General features: G+C 40.5%; 1 protein-coding gene across 1 annotated transcript; it reads left to right on the top strand.

The window, feature by feature from the left end:
• The first annotated feature begins 2533 nt into the window (after positions 1 to 2533).
• On the top strand, positions 2534 to 10071 carry KCNV1 (potassium voltage-gated channel modifier subfamily V member 1). Its single transcript, XM_036436810.2, has 3 exons — positions 2534 to 3168; positions 4157 to 4686; positions 8188 to 10071. The coding sequence occupies exons 1-3, from the start codon at positions 2699 to 2701 to the stop codon at positions 8697 to 8699; spliced, it is 1512 nt and encodes a 503-aa protein (XP_036292703.1). The 5' UTR covers positions 2534 to 2698; the 3' UTR covers positions 8700 to 10071.
• Positions 10072 to 22218: the final 12147 nt, after the last annotated feature.

Here is a 22218-nt window from a genome sequence, read left to right as displayed (position 1 = left end):
CAGAGTCATTATCTCCCTTGTTATAATTGTTTTCATTAGTGGAAATTGTTTTCATCAATAATTAAAGCCCAAGTGAAGATGTTAGGACCCTATCGCTTGAGATGAAATCTGGAGTCAGAAAGACACTGGTTTTAATCCTTTCATACACTTCTCCCCCTTTTCCCTGAGTGACTGAGAAAGGTCCTCAGTGCCTGTGAGCCTCTGGGTTGAGCTCTGTGATAGAGGAGGGCGGCACCTCCTGGGATCCTTGTGATGTGATCAGAGGCTTAGCCAGAGCCTTTCACTTAAGGAGTGCTTATTGTCAAAGTGACTTATACACCACCACTAATTACAACTGAATGCCCGGGTGCAGGGCAGGGCAGGGGTGGGGGTGGTTTCCTGCCTGCCCAAGCCCTCCCTTCTCACCCAAAGCTGTCATTCTCCTCTGCAAGGTTTCCCCCTTCCTCACCACAGTCTGTGAAGCTCGGGCAGACGTCATTGCTAATCATTGATTAAAGTCATCCACACTCAGTAATGAATAAGGCTCAACAGAACGGTGAACTCTTGCCTGTTTTCTTCATGGATCTGTTTGAAGCACCTAGCATAGTGCCTAGTACATAATGGAAATGTAAAAAAAAAAAATTTTTTTAATTTGTGAAAGATCAGTTAAGATATAAATAAATGCAACGACACTTCGATTTTACCTTAAAAAAATCACACAAAAATGAGATGGCCCAGTCATTGTGTTCATGGGGGGGAGCCTCTGACAATTCATCCTGAGTTTGAATTTGGACTGTATGACTGACCCAGTAATGTCTCTTCTGCGTCTCAGTTTCCCCATCTGTAAAATGGATATACTGGTACCTCATACTATTATTATGATTTTTTTTAAAAGGTACTAAATGAATAAATGACCTAAAATTTCCTGGCTTAAAAGAAGCACTCAATAAGCACTGCGTGTTTTATCAAAACCTGGCATTTCAGTGAGGCAGGCACTGAGGCCCTGGAAGGTCCCACAGCCAGCTGGCAATGCAGAACTCAACAGCCACATCTCAAGGCGGTCTCTGAAGAAGCTCTCAGGGTGTGTCAAGCTGCCTGCTTATTTCTTCATATAGACTTTCTAAAACTATTTACAAGGAGGGGTGGGGGGAGAAGAAGAGGGGGTTGGATGTGGTTCATTCTCTCTTGCAAAGACTTTTGTGGAGGGGTGGGAGGGAAGCAGTGTTCCCAAGTGCCTGCTGGAAATGAAAAACAAAACAAACAAACAAAAAACTTTGAATCATGCCACACAAAGCAGATAATATAATAACTGCCTTAACCCTGGTTTTAGCAGACTTAGGCAAGTAGGCACTTTTGTTCTTTTTTGTTCCCTGGATTTGGGAGCACACAGATCCAGGGAAACGGGAATCGAATGCGGTAATCCTGGAGGTGTCTTCAGGATGAATACAATATTCAGTCACAGACCGCCTCCCTGCCTCCTCCCACCTCACCTCCCTGCCCTCCCCACAGCTTGTGCCGGGGACCACGAGTGGCTCAGAGCCAGAGGAGCGAGGGTGGGGGCGGCGCCTCCTGCCTCAGCCACGGGGACGGAGCAGGAGCAGGTGGGAGGTGGAGACGAGGCAAGGAGCTCCTCCGAAGCGCTCAGCTGGGAGCACGGTTTTCCTCCAGGACCTGCCAAGTGGGACCACAAGTGCAGACGGGAAGAACCCAGCACAGCTACCTGACCAGCGGCGCCCCCTGGCGCCTCCTGGATGGGCCAGGAGGGCAGGTGAGTGCCCGGCCCTCCTCCCCACGCCGCCCGCCCGGTGTCCAACAGGTTGGCGGCCAGGACGCCGCTCCCTCCGGGGGCAACACCTCCGGGCTCACCTGGACGCGCCGCTGGCTCCTCCCTGCACCCAGGCCTCGTTCCCATCACACGGGGGCCCCTGCACCCCCGTTCTGGTCCCCGCTCCGCAAGTGCGGGCTCCGCTGTGCGCAGGGCCCAGAACTCCTGCTCTGCTCTCCTCCGGGGACCCGCAGCCACCGAGATGGCTAACTCCGGGGGCGCAGAGACTTCACTGAAAAGCCATCATTCGTGCTCCTTAGGTCTCAGCCAGGAGGCCAAACCCGGAGAGAGCCGGGGGAGGGAAATAGAGCGGCAGTGACAGTCAGACTAGGAGGAGAGTGAAGGGGCGCAAATGAGGTGGCGCCCTGTCCCCGAGCCCCGGCCCCAAGGCCCTCCTCCTCCCCACCCACCCGCCGCCCCCCATTCCCCAAGGGGGCACTCGCGGGGAGTAGGAGCGATCACGCCGGGTACCACTGCCTCTGCTTCCTGAACTTTCCGCCTGGCTGCCCTCCTGCAGGAGTGAGTCTTGCATTCTGCCGCCAAGAGTCACCTGGTCTCCTCCTCCTCCTGGACTCTACACCCGCTGCCCCCACCAGTAACCAGGCTCTCCATCCCTGCACCTCGCGGGCTCGGGATCTCCTTACAAAGTCAGGGTGGCGGTGGGGCCCAAGTCTGGGGAGGACCGACCCTCCCTCCTCGCCTGCGCGCTCTGCCCTGGGATTTGCAGCCGCCGCGCACTGGCAGCTCCCAAGCACCAAGGGGCTGAGAGGAGGGGTGCGAGGGTGGGAGGCAACCCCCTCGGCATCCCGGGAAACCCCAGCCGCCACCAGGGGCCGTGCCAAAGCCTCCCCCCCCCCCCCAACTCCGTGGCGCCCCCAGGCAGCGGGCGCCGGGATGGAGCTGCTGCCCCGGGGCCGGGCGGCGCCGCCGGACTCGCCGCCGGACAGCGTGTCGCTGGGCTCGCTGGAGTCCAGCGTGTTCTGCAGCGAGGGCGAAGGGGAGCCCCTCGGGGCGGGGGACAGCCTCACGGTGAACGTGGGCGGCAGCCGCTTCGTGCTCTCGCAGCAGGCGCTGTCCTGCTTCCCGCACACGCGCCTGGGCAAGCTGGCCGAGCTGGTGGCCTCGTGCCGGCGCCCCGGGGCCCTGGCCGCCGCGCCCAGCCCGCTGGACTTCTGCGACGACGCCAACCCCGTGGACAACGAGTACTTCTTCGACCGGAGCTCGCAAGCCTTCCGCTACGTGCTGCACTACTACCGCACCGGCCGCCTGCACGTCATGGAGCAGCTGTGCGCGCTGTCCTTCCTGCAGGAGATCCAGTACTGGGGCATCGACGAGCTCAGCATCGACGCCTGCTGCAGGGACAGGTACCCAGAGGACCCGGGGCATCGGAGGGGGGCGCCAGAGGTGAAGATCGGGAGGGTTTGCACAAGCCTCGCTAAACCGTGGCCTAGGACCATTTGGCCACTTCTGAGCTGGAAGGTAGGGGGCAGGGGGCTGGAAAGAGTCGGAGCCTACTCTTGGTTGGAACTTGTTGAACCTTCTTTTTATTGATTTTTTACAGAGAGGAAGAGAGAGAGGGATCCAGAGAAACATCAATGAGAGAGAATCATGGATCAGCTGCCTCTTGCACACCCCCTACTGGGGATGTGCCCGCAACCAGTGTACATGCCCTTGACTCGAATCGAACCCGGGACCTTTCAGTCCACAGGCCAACGCTCTATCCACTGAGCTAAACTGGTTAGGGCTGAACCTTCTTTTTTAAATGAGCATTTGTCCAAGGCAAAGGAGGCCAGGCCTGCAATAAATATTTGGTGATTAAATGAGTCACAAAAGCTATGCTCCAGAAGAGGCATATAGAGGGACGTCAGTCTCACTGTGAAGTATTATCGTTTATCAAGTCTAGGACCCTCGTTTAAACACTTGGCTGGGACTCTGTTTTAGACACACAAATGGGAAGTTGATTCCTTGGCTTTTATGACCGCTTTGCTGTTATATTTCTGTTGCCGTCATTTCTTCACAAAAATCCCTTTCCATCACACACAAAGTTCCATGCTGGCAAACTCCAGTTTCTGTTGCAAAGAAGATGAGTAAGAATGCATTGAGGCAGCTTTGCTCTGCATAAATCCTTTTGTATAAACTTCTACCACAAAATTGCCACTTTAAAAATAATAAGCCTAAATGATAAAGATAGAATACTGTAGGCAGGAGACAGCCTGGGTGAGATAGGAATGGGCATTTTCTGCCTTTCGCTAAAATAAGAAGCATCACCTCACGACCACGTTTAATTCTCTTTTATACTTGTGTATTAAAAAAAAAAAAGTTGACTAATCACGAAGTTGTCTTCTCTAAAAGATACTTCAGGAGGAAAGAGCTGAGTGAGACCTTAGACTTCAAGAAGGACACCGAAGACCAGGAGAGTCAACACGAGAGCGAGCAAGACTTCTCACAGGGACCTTGTCCCACCATCCGCCAGAAGCTCTGGGACATCCTGGAGAAGCCCGGGTCGTCCACCGCCTCCCGCGTCTTCGGGGTCATCTCCATCATCTTCGTGGCCGTGTCCATCGTCAACATGGCCCTGATGTCGGCGGAGCTGAGCTGGCTGGACCTGCAGGTGCTGGAGATCCTAGAGTACTTCTGCATCAGCTGGTTCACCGGGGAGTTCGCCCTGCGCTTCCTGTGCGTGCGGGACAGGTGCGGCTTCCTCAGGAAGGTGCCAAACATCATAGACCTGCTGGCCATCCTGCCCTTTTACATCACCCTTCTGGTGGAGAGCCTGAGTGGGAGCGAGACCACGCAGGATCTGGAAAACGTGGGGCGCATCGTCCAGGTCTTGAGGCTGCTCAGGGCTCTGCGCATGCTAAAGCTGGGCAGGCACTCTACAGGTATTCGGATCTCATTGATGTATTTCAGCTCGTTGTTATTTTTTTTAGGCATCCAGGGGGGTTTGGGCCCATATTCCAAGGGAAGCGACTCTGCATTGACACGCAAAGTACCAACTCCTGTGCCCACCCAACCATGACCTCCAAAAAGTTATTGGGAAGCAGAACCTCGAAGTTGTTATCACAGGTACAAAGGAAACTGCTCTCACACTCTCTCCCCCCAAGGCAGTGGAGATATAATTTGACCACTTGTTCATCTCAATTTGGTTTAACCCTGTGCCCAGAAAAGACTATATAAGTATATATATATATAAATAAAATACTAAAGACACTGCCTCTAGAATGTGCCAAATTAAATATGCATAAGCAGCACATAAAATTACATGCCTAGGTTACATATGAGATTTAGGGACATAAGCCAGTTTCTCTTCAGTGTCCACACATGTTCTTTGGCATGAGAGAAAGCCTTGCCCTGTTGAGTCTTCGCTGGCTACACAGGAAGAGAGAGGACCAGGCGCTGGTGGCCTTCTGGGAAGGTTTTAAGAAACAATGGAAATATTTTTGGGGGGAGAAAGCAGAAGGCACTAATTCATCTGGTGTCTGAGAATTTTCTTGACTGGGATGCATGAGAGAGGTGGGAACAAGAACTCCTTAGCTTTTTGTGTGTAGGATAAAGCCTAGGTAATCGAACAAACATTCTCCCTAGAAACATCTCCACACAGTTGTACTTAAAAATGATAGCCAATGCCAGGGGAAATCACACAAATCCATTAGGAATGATCTTGCCCGTCTGAGGGCAGTGATTCTCAAAGGCCAGCCCTGCGCCTGTTGGACACTCTGGACTACATACGTTACCTTCTGTTAGACTTTAATGCAAAGAGGAAGCCCATGAAAATCTTCTTATGAGGCAAATTCTTAGCTCAGTCTTTAGAGAGTCTAATGCTAGTATTTGGGGTCCAGGATCATACATTTTAACAAGCTCACAAGTAATTTTGATGTAGGTGGTCCTTGGACTTGAACAAAAACCTTGGCATTATCATCACGGGAATAGAATAAGAAACAATTGGAGTAGAATGCTATATTATCATACATACTAATGCATTACATGTGAATACAAATAATTGGGCTAGAGAGTCCTTTATCATCTTATTTCTCTAGATATATGCCTGGCAGATCACCTAAGCGAAGTTTATGATAATTGTTTCTCCATATAGAGAGAAATTAACCTCAGATATCTTTTCACATCTCTAAAGTAATTGGGACTTATCTTAATATAATTTTGATAGTGTGTTTTCCTAGCTAGTCTCACTACCAAGGATTTGATAATGGGGTTACCAACAACTTTTAGAAGTACTACCCTTTGTTTTCTGACACACATAATAGGATGCTTGCTACTAGTATTTATAAACTCTTCACAGGATTCAATTTAAAAACACCCAGTAAAGACTACATTTTTCCCAAAAGAAAGGAAAAAAGAATATAATAGTAATTTCTGCAATGTCACCTCTTCAAAGATTTTTTTTCAGTTCTAAAGTATTAATGGAATCTTCTTTTATTGAAAAGATATGGTCACTTGAACAAATACTGGACAATTTTAACCTAAGCATAACATTTAGAAAAATACAGGCATAGATAACATATTCCCCTATGTAATAACTATAAGTACAAATTGAAAGGTATTTTGCAATAAGTTAGAGCAATGGTAAGCCAGAGAGCCCAGATTTAAGTCCTGGCTCTGTAGCCTTGTACTAGAGATGCTTCCTGTCTATGCCTCAGTCTTCTTGTGTGTAAAAAATAATAATAATTACAACATCTATCTCCTATTTTTTTTAATAATAATCTGAGTTAATAGATGTAACATGAAGAAGTTCAGACCACTTTATGTTTCTTTACAAAATTGTTTGGGACAGTGGTCGGCAAACTCATTAGTCAACAGAGCCAAATATCAATAGTAACAATGATTGAAATTTCTTTTGAGAGTCAGATTTTTTAAACTTAAACTTCTTCTAACACCACTTCTTCAAAATAGACTCACCAAGGCCATGGTATTTTGTGGAAGAGTCATACTCTGGCCAAAGAGTCGAATGTGGCTCATGAGCTGCAGTTTGTCGACCACTGGTTTAGATTTCATCTTGAAATGAAAACAGTCACCCCAAACACTATATGCTTTTCCTCATATGCTGTCAATTTATTTCAGAAATACAACTCAATACAGACACATCAAGGCCAATTTTCTAAAATGTATTCTGAAGATATTCTAAAAAGTTTTCTTTTTAAGTTAAGCCTCAAAATTAATATTCACTGATCTGAAAACATAGCTGGTAAATAATCCAAGAGTATCTTAACATTTTAAGAACAAAATTCAAAAGAATGAGAGCATCACTAGTATTTTAATGCATCTCAAGTAGTCTCTAGTGAGTGAATAAAAATTTTAAATGATTCTAAGAGGAATTGCTTTGGACTTTGGAGACAATATCATCGTGACATCAGGTTGATATGGCTTCAAAATGTGGGTACATACAAATTTAGCAGTGTCTCTCTAGTGTTGGGGAAGATACCTTATTCAAATAACAGTCCCATTACAGTCGCATCTTACTCCCCAAGGCTTACTCTCTTCAGAGATGGGAATGGCCTCTCTTGGGTCTGTCTCCCAAGGGCCCAATGAATCCTCAGGACAGCAATGAGGAATTCACCAATGAGTGCATTTCCTAATGGCTCCACTCTTCCATACCTTTTTGCAATGGAGGGATAGTCTATATTCAGGTCTGCTTCCTTACAAGAATGCAGAAATTCTATGTACTGAAAGGAAGTATTTTTCCTGGAGCTTTCGTGTGAAGGACTAGAATCTCAAAGGCTGTCATGGGAGTTCAGGAGCCCCTCCTGGCTGACCTCTAAGATTATCCTCTGAATGTGCATTTGATGTTCTGACCTCGGTTGTGTCACTGATGCCCAACTTGCTTCACTTCGTTCTCCTGGCTATGTCCTTTACTGCCTCTGGCTTTCAGATAATGATGCGCTCATTGTGTTAAATGTTATTGGGAGGGTGAGAAAAGTAGACAGCATAAAATTGGCTTGAGAAAAGTGTGTCAAAGTCTGGCACTAGTCTAACCTAGTGAGCACTCCCCACTCAACACTGCAAAGACCTCTCACTGTACAGACTTACGTACACATTCCAATCATACACCCCTCCCTGCCTTTTTATTCCGTAACTCACTTTTTTCTGTATAAATAGTAGGTGTTTAACAAGTACACACGTGAGTGAATGGGTCTAATTATATTTCTTTTTATCCTTCTCAATCCAGCCCCACCAACTAGACTATGAGCTTCCTGAAGACAAGGATTATGATTTGTCATCCATGTACCCTAGAACACTGCCCAGTACTGGAGACCTAGCAGATATGAAATGCATATTTGTGGGGAGATAGCAAGGAAGGGAGAGAAGGGTGGGAAGAGGGAGGAGGAGGGGAGGGGTGCCCGTGACTAACAGCAAATGTTCTGTTACAGGATTACGCTCCCTTGGAATGACAATCACCCAGTGTTATGAAGAAGTCGGCCTACTGCTCCTTTTTCTGTCTGTGGGGATTTCTATCTTCTCCACGGTGGAATATTTTGCTGAGCAAAGCATCCCTGACACAACCTTCACAAGTGTCCCTTGTGCGTGGTGGTGGGCCACCACATCCATGACTACGGTGGGCTACGGGGACATTAGACCAGACACCACCACAGGCAAAATCGTGGCCTTCATGTGTATCTTATCGGGAATCCTCGTCTTGGCTCTGCCTATTGCTATTATTAACGACCGCTTCTCTGCTTGCTATTTTACCTTGAAGCTCAAGGAAGCAGCTGCCAGACAGCATGAGGCTCTGAAGAAGCTCACCAAGAACCTAGCCACGGACTCATACATCAGCGTGAACTTGAGAGATATCTATGCCCGCAGCATCATGGAGATGCTCCGACTAAAAGGCAGGGAAAGAGCAAGCACCAGGAGCAGTGGAGGAGATGATTTCTGGTTCTGAATTCACTTTCATTTAGTTTATTTACAGAAGCTTATGTAAAACTAATTCAATCTATAAAGCCTTGATATGGTTGTCTGTGTACTGCTGTGGAGTCTCTTTTGAGTACTCCCTGTGTTCGTTATTGCTGATACATTGCTTAGTTTGCTAGGATAGTTCATCAGTCCCCAATAACTGTATTTTGATACACTTGAGTCTCAAAAATAACCATCTAACACAACCCAATACAACTAGACCAATATAACATGTCAGAATTGGCAAATATAAAATATCGCAATACATGCAAGAGTTAAAAGTTTTATGCATCGCTGTTTGTTGCAGTACTAATTTTTTTAAAAAGAAAAGAATGTTAAACTGCCAAGCCCAGAAAAAAGAATAGTGAACATTTATGACTACACTAAACAATTTTGTTATTTAAAGATATTCCCCAAGTAAATAAATCATGCCTTTCTTCATCCATTAAAGCTGTTGAATACAACTATGATATTACATTTACAAAAGAAAAATCCTGATCTGTTGGTCATTTCTTCCCCTGGTGCATACCCTGGTCACAAATGGACTGAGCTCTGTATTCCACCATTGTTACCATAGATGGGTCTCTCAACAGCTTAGACTTCAGTAGAAGAATGCCACACAGTAGCTTTAAGAATCACACTTCTTCATCCTCCCACTGAGGGCTATATGTTGAGTGTAAAGCAGATATCTCTTAGTATTCCATGGAAATTAGATGGTCTTTAAACATATCTTTATCAATGTAGTGTTCAAGTCATGTCTTTAAAAACATGAACATGTAAAAATGTAGTGAACATTTTAAATTTATATACTGAAATCATTAATTAGTCTAATTTTATGAAATAAGAATCATATGTTGAGTGATACCACTGGATCCACTTGAAGATCTTTTATTTGTTAAAAAAAACATTACAGATGACTATCTGACTATAGGGGTAAATAACAAATGTTCAAACGTTGCATGCATTTTTACAGCATTTGGACATTCATGATAATAAAAAAATTCTAAGACATTCTGTCATATAATTAAAGCCAAGAGTCTAAACCTAATAATTAGCTCATGTTTCCCAATATTCAGTAAGAAAGATTTTTAAAACTAAGTATAATATGGAGTATCACTTTAATACCTGTATTCTCAGTGGGTGTAACAGTGCCAATAATGGGATGAAAATAGGTTCTTACAGGGCAAAAGTATCCTATTCTTTATTCATAAACCACATATATGTGTATAATAAATTAACAGATAAAGAGTATAACTATGGTATTAAAATTTAATGGGGTAGGAAATTAGAAAAAATGGCTAAGAGCTTCTTGCCAAGGTTGGGTGGTGATAAGAAATAAATATGGAGCAATACTGCTTTAACGTGTGACTATATCATATTTTATCAATTATTCTGAAGTTCTATTATATGATGGACTGCAAAGGAGAAGGAAAGAAGGAAGGAAGGAAGGAAGGAAGGAAGGAAGGAAGGGAGGAAGGAAGGGAGGGAGGGAGGGGGGGAGGGAGGGAGGGGGGGAGGGAGGGAGGGAGGGGGGGAAAGAAAAGAGGAAGGAAGGGAGAAAAGAAGAAAGGGAGAGAGGGAGGGAGGGAGGGGAAAAAAAAAAGGGGGAGTAAAAATGAGAACCCAATCAAGTATACTAGTAAGATGCCATTGAGTATAAAATGCATCCAGAGTTGGGAAATGTAAAAATTTAAAGTATACATATTAAAATTAATGAACTATCATATATACTACCTGGTTTTCTGATATGCATTCTTAAGCCCTAAAAACATTTTTATTGATGGCATGAGTTTTAGATTATATGGCTACAATATTTTAATTCACTTGGTTTGTTACCACTTCTCCTAAATTTTGTGATTTAGGAAGTTATGAGTAGTAATAGAATAAATATTTTGTTTTACACAATTTCCAGTGCTAAAGCATGCCATAGTGCCACTAGTTAAATCCCATTCACAATCTGAAGGGGAAATAGAGGTTGGACATAGAAGGCAAACTTACCCAGGCTTCTCTGGAACTCTGCTCAATAAGAATAGTTACTTTAATCTAGGACTTCTATACTCATTATGTATCACGTCACTTTAGCCTCACAATATCCCTATTATACATTTGCTATTCTTGTAGTTGGTATACTTATTCATTCAACAATACTTGTTCAGAATCCATCTGTGTACTAGCCCTAGAGATTATTTGTTGAACCACATTAAGTCCTGTTCTCTTGTATTTAATATTCTATTCGAGGGTTTGAGGGGAATATAGATGGCAAAACCGAGGCATAAGCTGAAGTAACTTGTCCACATTCATACAGTCCATACACAGGTGAAAGATTCAGGAATGAATCCCAATCTGCTGGAAATGATACTCCTAAAGGTCACATTATAGATTTCATATCTCCAATAGCCTATTTGTAGGGTATTGATGCCTTAGGCAGAGAAGCCAATTTCTTATAGGTGGAGAGGTTTAATATGTCCTCAGAAAAGAAATCAGCTTATTCTCAGAGATGGAATGGTGCTTTTAAGGAAAAGTTGCTCTCATACCTTATAGTCATTATGAAAGAGGACAAACATTATTTTTAGAATAATTAAGTTGGAAAATGGAAAAAAAAACAACAACTATGTTTTATGTAGTTTTTGTACTAAACATCTATGTTATGGATGTTTCAAAGAAATTTTTAAATATGTTTATTCAGCTTTGTTGTTAAAATACCAGTAGAGTTACTCAACACATGCACATACCAATATAAGCAACCCAAATTTAAGTAACAAAACAAAGCAGAAACTCTGTTAATCTTATATCCAATAATTTAAAAATATTTGACATTATTTTTAAAATCTAAGAATTATTGCTACAAAACAATATTCACTTTTTGGTAAGATAAATAATGGAATTACTGGCTTTCTGTAAGCTCTCAGAATACTAATTAAAACATTGGAAACCGGTTTGGCTCAGGGGATAGAGCATCAGTCTACGGACTGAAGGGTCCTGGGTTCGATTCCAGTCAGGGGCATGTACGTTGGTTGCGGGCACATCCCCGGAAGGGGGTGTGCAGGAGGCAACTGGTCGGTGTTTCTCTCTCATCGACGTTTCTCGCTCTCTCTCTCCCTTCCTCTCTGTAAGAAATCAATAAAATATATTTAAAAAAATTTTGAGTGTACATTTTTAAAAGAGCTATTTTAAGAAATGAATGAGGTATCCCTGGTAGAAAAGGCATCATGTTCATATTTTCTTGTTTTTCCAATATATACAATAAATTGTTTCATTTGTCATCTTAATGAAAATTAGCATTAAGTCCAATGTCTGAGATGCACAAAGAAATTAACTGAGGTAGAGATCTCAGTGCTGTGTTTCCGTGTGGAATTTTTCTTACTGTCATTAAAATATTTTTATTAACTCTTGCAGAAAATATACATGATGGCCCAAGGTATCTAAGCAAAACATCATAGGCAAATTTACTGATTGGAGAAATATTTCTACTGATACACTTTGATAACATGGAAAGTCTGCTCTTTGGAAATATTAGCCATGAATATCTCTGTCTTATCAGTCTTTCCATTCAGATTCAAGAAGATATTGGTTGACTGGTGATGTGGCCCAGTGCTTCCCTTTGTCGGTTTCCTTCACAAAGCACCCCCATGCCCAAACCTCTCTCCAAGCCATACTGATACATAGCATTAAAATGTCACACAAGGAGAGTTTTACTCACAAACACCACTGGCAATTGTTTACATGGTACGTCTTCAGGGAGAATGAGATAACCTGGATGCTCACCATCTTCATGCCTTTACTTGCCTTGTATTAAAATAATCCTCTTATCTACCTCCTCAGCTCCATTGCCCTGTGGTCCTTCTTGCCATACCACTGGTGAAACCCAAATCCTAGTTCAATTCAATCCAGTGCCAATGTGTTCCTGCCCCTAAAGAGCTGATCATGATAACAACAACAACAAAAAGTGTATGCTGACTGCTCTTCTTTCACATTCATGCCCACAATCCCGAATAGCTTCTTAATGCTGCTAGGCAATCATCCTGCTATTTCGGAATCTATCCACTCTCTCTCAGTAAATATAAACCTCTAACACCTCCCTGTGATTCCACTTCACTTAGAAAATAGAATCAGTTAGAAGAGCTTTGCTACAAGGGCTGCTACCTGCGTTTATCTGTGTTTACCCAGATGTGCCTTTCCTCCTGGTATTAGGATGAAACTGTCCGTCCTGTCCCTTCTTTGCAATTCTAGAACATTGCTTCAGAAAGGCCTTTCCCTCTCACTACGCCACCATCACGTTCCCTACCGGATTGCTCCTAGCAGCATAAAAACATGATTTTATTTTTCCCATCTTAAACACAAAATCCAGCAAACAAACTTCTCAAATCTACTTCAGTCTTGAGGAAACACCCGATTCCAGGCTCTCCATTTTGGCAAAACTCCTTGAAATTATTTTCTATATTCACTCTCAACATTTTTATATTCACTTTCTTTCCTATTCCTTTTTGAAAAGCCTCTTCAGGTCAGCAATTACCCCATCAGTGCTAGACCCAATAGTCAGTTCTCATACTTTATATTGCTGGATCCACTGGCAGCATCTACAAGGATAATTGTAAGCTCTACCTTGAAACACTTTCTTCACTTGTCTTCCAGCCCATCACACTCTCCTGATTTTCCCCTCCCCCCACTGCTCATTCATCTTTTCTGGCTGAAGTGGTCAGTCAATCCTAGTCCTCATCTCCTCTCCATTTGCATTGTTCTCTTGATAAAGCCATCCTGCTTCAGTTGTGCTAACTGTACAAACCTCAATAAAAAACAACAAATTTCAACAGGTTAATTTTAATGATATCCCTGTAAAAGAAAGATTTAAAATGTCAACATTGAAAAGTAATTGGAAATACAGCAAACTGACTTGTTAAAATAGCCCGAGCCCAGCTGGTGTAGATCAGTGGTTGACCTATGAACCAGGAGGTCACAGTTCAGTTCTGGTCAGGACACATGCCCAGGTTGCAAGATCAATCCCCATGTAGGAGGCAGCCGATCAATGAGTCTCTCTTATCATTGATGTTTCTGTCTCCCTCTCTGTCTCCCTTCCTCTCTGAAATCAATAAAAATATTTTTAAATCCCTAAAATGTATTCAAAGAAAAAATATTAATTTAAATAATTTCTTTTCTATAGCTGCTCATAAAAAAAGGTATTTTTACTGTATCATTTGGAACAACTTTCTAAAGAATCATTCCTACAGTATGATTGGAAATGAGATGTATGATAATTTTATATGATATATTAATTGAAAATTCAAAACTATACTTCTCAGTGATAACATAATATCCAGTATTTTTGCCTAAAATTAGACATTATATCATCCTGAAATGTATTGGTTGTCCCAGAAAAGGTCTAAGAGAGATTACACTGGGAGACAATTTGCCATGTGTCTCTTGCATTTCTACATATTTTGCAAATGGAAGCACTGATAAATTTATTTTAGAATATCTTCAGGAATGTCGGGATAGCACGAAATATTGAAAAATAGAAATAGCATGTCTTCTCTGAGACCTTCGTAGATTGATATGATGCCCAGCATAATAAAGATAATGTCTCCCTTTGAGTCAAGGTTGAACATGTTCACTTGAAGCCTTTTACAAGATTAGGTTCTTCTGTACTTGACTTGCTCATCTGTGGCACATTCGCTGCATGTGCAGTATTAACCAATGCAACCTCCATGCCTCCCCATGGGATTTGGGAAGCAAGAAGAAATACAAAGTTTGTCCCAGGAGTCTCATGTCTTTTGAAACTATGGCAGGCTAACTTGTTAGCTTACAAGAAGGGGGAAATCTCAGAAACCTCACAATTTTTGACAGATCATGAACTCAAAGTGAATTTTTTTATGTAAATGAACCACAGTTGGAAGATATTTTCTATGTGGTGATTTGGTAATAAAATTGCTATGGTATTTAACTGACATTTTAAACATTCCTTATAGGCAACTATACATACTGTATATAAATGTTTCCAAAAGTATTACTATTATTATTGCAAACAAAACTCAAAGTCATCACTTTTATCTCCTACATGTTCCCAAAACATGTAGCATCACATTGAAGAGGACATGAATAACAAAGGGAATTTGAATTAAATAAAATTAAAAATATATTTACAACTTATTTCTGTCTCAAACTTTTAATCATTACTTTATTGAAGAAAATAGAAAAAACTTTTAGAAAATCCATTTGCTATTCAAAACCCTGCATCGATAATTGAATTAAGCTTCATGACTAAAGGAAATAAATTATTACAATTCATTCATTATTATACTTCATTATAATTTGTTTCTTCATTTATATTGAAAGATAATTGTCAGGTATTACATTTATTGTTATTTTGGTTTAATAGTAAGAATATATTGTATTGTAAAACAGACAGAGAAAACTGTTATTTTTTCACAACTTGCTTAATTGAATCAGAATTTTCATCCTTGACTGAAATGGAGGAATAAAAGGGAAAAAATCTTAATCAAGCATAAATATTATGCATAGTTTTATTTTTATGTGTTCTGGACAACCAGAAACACTTATCATGGTAAATTAAATATTTTCTAATTTGTAGGGAGGTGGTTTAAGAATCTTTCTCATGAGCTATTAGATATCAATAGAATATTTGATATAAAATTGGTTTTATAGAAATGGCAAACTTTATCTTACATGTATGAGTTTACTTATTCACTTTGTAAAGTGTATTTTTACTGCAATTTCTTTATTATTTGAAAACGCTGATATAATAAAATAATTACTCAGGGTTCTCCAAGGAAACAGAACCAATATTTGTGTGTGTGTGTATGTATGTATATTCAATATGTCATATATATATATGACATATATATATAAAATAATATATATATAAAATAATAAAATTTATTATTTTATATATATATATATATATATATATATAAAATAATAAATTGGCACATGATTATGGAGACTAACAAGTCCCAATATCTTCAGTAAATAAGCTAAAGACTCAGAAGAGCCACAGGTGAAGTTCCAGTCAGAAAGAAAGACCAATTTCTTCCTTTCCATCATTCTGCCTTAGAACCAAATAAAATTTGATGTTTTTCAGTATTATAGTAATGAAGTGCATAAAGTACTGTCACAAATAAAACATTTTTCCATAAAAAGTATGCTCCTGAATCTCTTGTGCAGTTACTAAGAAAAAATACAGTTCACATAAATTATAAACCATGTTCTTTCTCTAGAGCTACAGTAAGATTCTAGTACTACAATTTGACATAGCCCACTTGTCTCCCTACTCCCTCATCACAATGTCAGTATCATTTTCCCTAATCCACTTCCTAAACTAAGCTGAGCATGGACATAAACTACTCAACACTATGAAACAAAAATAACCCAGCAGCTATTAATACTAAAAGAAAAATATGCTATGATGAGTACCTAAGTGTCACTCAGATTTATCAATAAATTTTTTTGACAAAAGCATAATGTCATATATATATATATATATATATATATATATATCCAATATCATACAGAATATGACACAGAATAATTTCACTGCACTAAAAATGGTGGTTGCCCAGGGCTCATACTCAGTGGGAGAGGATAACTAGGTATAGAAAAGAGAATTTTTAGTACAGTGGAATTATTCTTATGCTATTGTTCTTATAGATACATTACATTATGCATTTATTAAAAAAACATAAAATTTGACAGCACCGAAAATAATCTCTAATGTATGCAAAAATCTTTAAAACAATAATTTAGAAGGTTGAGGACTCCAGGAAGCAAAGCAGACTGTACAAGAGAATGTAGCTACATTATAAATATGTGGGGGGAAATGCACTGAAAAGGTGGGAGAAAAAGCGCTGACCTAACTTTGGAAATGAATGGATTCTGTAAGACTAACTGCAGAAGGAACTGGACATGCGGGCTATACTCTAGAAAGCTGTTCCCCATAGGGGTAGGCGTTCATATTTCTAAGGGTGCTATACATCAATATTGGAATAGAACAATTAAGAAAATAGATAACAGATGGTGGAAGCCAGGTTTCTCATTGTTGGAGTGAAAATACACAGATATGTAAGCGGAGGGAGCTGGAGTGATCCATCTGGTGATTGATGAGAGTTGGACATAGTATGAATTAATGTTTAGCTGACTATAGCTAGTGATGGTTACATATAATAATATTTATGCATATGTGTACCTAAATAAGTTAGCATACACACATATATATCTTTGCTCTGTGAGGTGTAGGGCTAAAAGGAACAACACTTGAGTATCAATGGGCACACCTAATGCTAAGATCTGGGTTTTTTAATATTATCCTTCAGTTTAAACACACACACACACACACAACACACATAACACACACAACACACACACGGATCTTTGGAGAAATAGTCAATTCTAGACCTGAGGCAGGAAATAAACAGAAGAGCCAAGAACATTTTATAGTGCCAAAAAGCAAGAAAGCAAAACAAACACATGTTGTAGGCCTATGTGAAGAGGACAGAGCCCACTGTAAGAGCTCCCAGCGGCCAAAGCTAGAACAATTTGAGCAACAAAATAAATCAAGCAATACCATATTCTAACCCAAAATATAACATAAATATCCATGGATCTATATTGATATAAATAAATGATTGAATAGATTAATAAATGAGAGACAAGAGACAAATCCTCCATGCAGAAAAAAATTCCAAATACTTTAGGTAGCTACTCCATCCTAAAGAACAGGGTAGCACTCCGCATCCGTTGCGTTGACTGCATATGGAGGCTTTCCTTGAGAGATTACAGCATAGGCAGAGGCAGCAAAATATTCACAGTGGAGAAACTTGACAAACACTGACATGTAATCTAGGTCAACATCAAATGCGTAAACCAAGTTGATAGTTGTACCCTGGCTCTCCTCTATACCCATAACCTCCGCCTAATTGTGAGAAAGATGTCACACAAATTCCAAGAAAGGGACATCTCACACTATGCCTGACCAATTCTCAAAAACGATCAAGGACATCAGAAACATGGAAAAGCGGAGGAAACTCTTTTGGTCAATCCAAACTACTAAATGTAATGTGATGCCCTGGAGTTAGGAGGAAAGGACGGGAGTTAAAAACTAAGGATGTATGACTAAACTATGAACTCTGATCAACAATATTGCATCAGTATGGGTTCATTACTTGTAATAATATATTACACTACTCCAAGGTGTTAATAATAAGAAAAACTTTGTGGGTCTGCATAGGGGAACCTACTATATTGTATTCTCCATTTTCTGGAAATCAAAACTGCTCTGAACACTGGGCTTTATTTTAAAAATGAAGTGATTTGAAATATGTATTAATATGTTTCTGTCTTTAACAATAAGCTTTGTATCAAAATATGTGTTATGTCTATTACATAGGGGAAAAATTTTAAAGGAGACACATGATTCACTGAAAGAAAGTCTCAGATTACTCCTCTAAATAATTCAGTTGATATGTCTGGTGACCAAGATATGCCTAAATGTTTAATAATGCAGCCCTTTAAACTGCAGAGATGGGAAAGTTACAAATTCAATGACATGAGGGTTAAAAAAATTTTCCTTTGAATTGCATTTTAATTTTTAAAAATAAAATGCTTATTTAAATTTTTAATAAAATTCTGCATCATTTGATTAATCACTCAATCCTAGATGGATTGTTTCTTTCTCATGCTTACTTGGTCTCTTTTTATATCAGCATAATTTCAAAGGGCACTAGCTATTTCTTTGCTTGTATTAAAAAGATATTTCTTCCAAAGAAGCTCACAAAATAGTTACATGAATAAACATAGATCAATTTAGTTTGGCCTTTAAATCTAAGAGGATAATCTTATTGTATTGCTTATTCAACACCACTGTAATCTCCTTGATCAAGATCAATAAAAATTTCCATCTATTTTCCTTCACAGGAAGGCTGGAAGTTGAGTCATCTCATTGGCTGAGCAAAATTGATGGGTTAACATGTGGTTCCTATAGGAAGCATTTGCTTGTCGGAATGACAATTCCTTTTCAGAACCTATCGCTTTTAAGCTGCTTTTTTCTACGTGGTTCTGCCAAAGGGTTAGGTTTCATTTTCTTAGGCAAGGTAGAAATTCTAAACTGCCACACAAATATAATGCATTTTTATTCTTTTACTTTTCATGTCTTATTTAAATCATTTTTTGTTTCTGCCTGGATAATCTAATAGATTGAGAATACCGTGAAGAGCCATTTGGAAAATAAGACAAGTGAACAAACATCTGCAATGGATTTTTACTCATTTCCTCTTCAGTGTTAAAAACAAAAAACACCTGCTTTTCCCTTTTTCACTGTCTTCCTTTGGTTTTAGTTTTTCTCTTTACACATGTCATCACCCTCCCAGGTACCGCAGAGATTGTAAGCAGTGACAAATTCCGAAGAGATTCTACCCCCCCAAACATCACTCAACTAGGGTATTCTTACTTACCCTGTCAAATCTGAAGTCAATAGCCTCTAAAGAAAGCAAAGACTAGTTGAGGGAAACTTCATATTCCAACCGATTGAATGACCAATATGGAACTTTCTAAGTGATTAATAGGCCTAATTATATAAGTCCTGACATGCAGGTATAGTTAGTGTTTAATTCTATCATTACTGAGAATGGAAACCATTAGCATTTGCACTTGCCCACAGTTATATCCCTTAGATTTCATAGGCACCTTCACTATCATAGGGGAAGAAAGAGTAGGAGCCCGGTCCCTTTAATGGTTTTGTGGTATGAATCCATTTATTCATACCTCCATATCATTACAGGAGAGAGAAATAAACTTTTCTCTCACTAAATCCTCTCTACCTACTACCCTGTTTCCCTGAAAATAAGACAGTGTCTTATATTAATTTTTGCTCCCAAAGATGTGCTAGGTCTTATTTTCAGGGAATGTCTTATTTTTCCATGAAGAAGAATACGGTACACATTTATTGTTAAGTGAAAATAAAGGGAATTTATTACCTGTATACGCTACAGTAGTATGGTAGTTGTCAACACAAACCAGACAAACTGTGAATCCTACAGTATCAAGAATTTACTCATTTATTCAATGACAATCATGTCATCATCTTCTGGAACATCATCATAACAATCCAATTCCTGAATTTCCTGGTGAATTTCTTGTGACTCCATTTCTTTCAGAATCAGTGGACCAAATCTCTCATGTTTAGCCTGGGGGGGAGGGGGCGCCTTATTTTCGGGGGGATGCCTTATATTTCACTCAGAAGGAAACCTGTAAGTAGGTCTTATTTTCGGAGGATGTCTTATTTTCGGAGAAACACGGTAGTTATATCATAGTTAATAAAGAAATAAGTACCTAGAAGTGGAATCTACACTAATAAAAGAGAAACATGCAAATTGGCCGTGCCTCCACTACACCCACAAGTCATGCCCACCAGCCAATCAGGAGTGATTATGCAAATTGACCCCATACCAAGATTGATGCAGCCACAGAGCAAGCAGGAGGCTTGGGTTTCCACAGCAATGGAGACAGCCAAGCTTCCCGCCCACTCTGGCCAGCCCTGGCTTCTGCTCAAGGCTACAAAGTTTCAATTATAGAAGATAAATAAATCCCAGATACCAGGGCCTCTGCTTGGGTCCAGGGAGCATGGCTGGCCCCTTGCCAACCATCCCAGGCCCCTTGCCCAGGTTGGAGAAGGTGCAGACCGTGCACTGGGCCTCTAGTACAGTAATAACCTAAAGATGTGTCACCCATGTGAGAATTGGACAACACACAATGGGGAAATAGTTACTGACAACTGGAGAGCTGTTGGACTTGACTATCCTACTGCAGAAATTTTAAAAGCTGGTAATGTATTTTCTCTGTCTCGAGATCTAGGGAAAATTGTTGGATATGGTCAGAGTATTGAGTTTGGCTGCTTGGTGTTGCTTTTTGCAAAGTACAGAAGAGATGAGATGAAGCCAAACAAGTGTTATCAAGTTTGCAAGCAGAGATGGAGCAGTGCTGCCAAGAGCAGCTTTCTGAGTTCTTACTGTAATAGATATTGACAGAGTCCAGTAACTTGGGACTTGGAAAGATTAGAAAAGTCAACTGCATCTGTAGCATAAGTAGAAGATAAGTCTTCTAGGTGACTTCTCTTAATCATATCTCATTGAGACTCCTCTCTCAGATAGTGAAAGCTTAGCTTCTAACTAATGCTAAATTATTTCATCTTAACTGCTGTACAAGTGATGGACCAAGCATAAAAATCAGGAAATAAAGAAGAGATTCCCAGTCTTATTAATCATAATCAGGCAAGATCCTTGGCTTTGGTTACTTTTTCACATAACCAACAAGAATCAAATAGACCAGATGTTCTAAGTTTTTAAGAAAAATCGTATTGTAAACAAATTCACTAAACTGGCTTGCAAAAGCATGTAATTGCTCAACTTTAAAACAACCTCAGATTTTCAGTCAGCCTGGCAGAAAGGAATTTCTAATATTTTTTCCAAATTTTCTCTAATGAGTATGTCACAATTCCAGTGTCAAGGAATAAAGTAAAAAGAAAAGGATTTGCCGGTGTTTACTTAAATAAATACAAAAACTCAAAAATCACTGATATTTGGAAATATTGTTCATAGTAAATAGTAAATCTTTAAGAGTTGGCTTCAATAAAGCAATGAGACAGATATTATCCAAGAAGCACAGTCTATGAAGAAGCACACATATTAACAACCAAGTACATAAAATGTAATGTCACAGTTGCTTCAAGAGAAGTAGGTAGAAAATGTCATGAAAGTTTTCCAAGTGAAGATGCTGAAGGGAAGAGCTACTTTACAAATTAAACAACATAAAGAAGATCACAGGGTGGAGAGATTGCAGCCAGCACCAGCAGCAGGTGCAAGCGAGGCTGGTGCTGTCAGCAGGTGTGAGCTGTGACTGCTGCTCTGATTGCCCCTCAGGATCAGAAGGAGGTGGGAAAACCCTAAGGGGTGATAAGGCAGCAGGTGTGAGTGCTGGGTGGGACCGCAGCATGTGAGAGCAAAGAATTTTCAGTAAACCACCAGAGGCTCGCCCCATGATAGCAACTGGCATTCTGCCTTGGTCTAACACCTCTGCTCACCTGATCCACCATCCCGCCATGGCCAGTGCCTACCATGTTCAGCATGCACCCCCTGGTGGTCAAAACATTTCATAGCAACTGGTTGTTCAGTCGTTAGGTTGTTCTGCTGTTCTATTTACATATTAGCCTTTTATTATAAAGGATAACCAGTATATAAATGTTATAATTTTATGAATATTATTACTTAGGAAGGCATTAAATTAACTGCTGTTACTATAATTCACCTTATGCAGAAATAAAGGCCATATTCACAGCTAACTTAGAAATGTTTCACACTTTCATTAATTAAACTCTCCACCATAACCATTTGGCAGTCATTTCTAGATAATTTGTTACTAGATTTTGAGTTGTTAATTTCTGCATAAACTGATCATTGTGGAAACTAACAATTTCAGATGCTGATGGCAACTTAGACTAGAAAATT

This window comes from Pipistrellus kuhlii, unplaced genomic scaffold, assembly GCF_014108245.1.
Source record: "Pipistrellus kuhlii isolate mPipKuh1 unplaced genomic scaffold, mPipKuh1.p scaffold_m20_p_14, whole genome shotgun sequence".
In the NCBI taxonomy this organism is placed as follows: domain Eukaryota; kingdom Metazoa; phylum Chordata; class Mammalia; order Chiroptera; family Vespertilionidae; genus Pipistrellus; species Pipistrellus kuhlii.
The sequence above is the reverse complement of the archived record's forward strand: the minus strand, read 5'-3'. Positions and strand labels throughout refer to the sequence as shown.

Bases quoted from the DNA above. Each gene is read 5' to 3' on its own strand.
- KCNV1 (XM_036436810.2), top strand. From the start codon at position 2,699: ATGGAGCTGCTGCCCCGGGGCCGGGCGGCGCCGCCGGACTCGCCGCCG. The intron at 3,169-4,156 runs GTACCCAGAGGA...CTTCTCTAAAAG, and splicing joins GACGCCTGCTGCAGGGACAG to ATACTTCAGGAGGAAAGAGC. The intron at 4,687-8,187 runs GTATTCGGATCT...GTTCTGTTACAG, and splicing joins GCTGGGCAGGCACTCTACAG to GATTACGCTCCCTTGGAATG.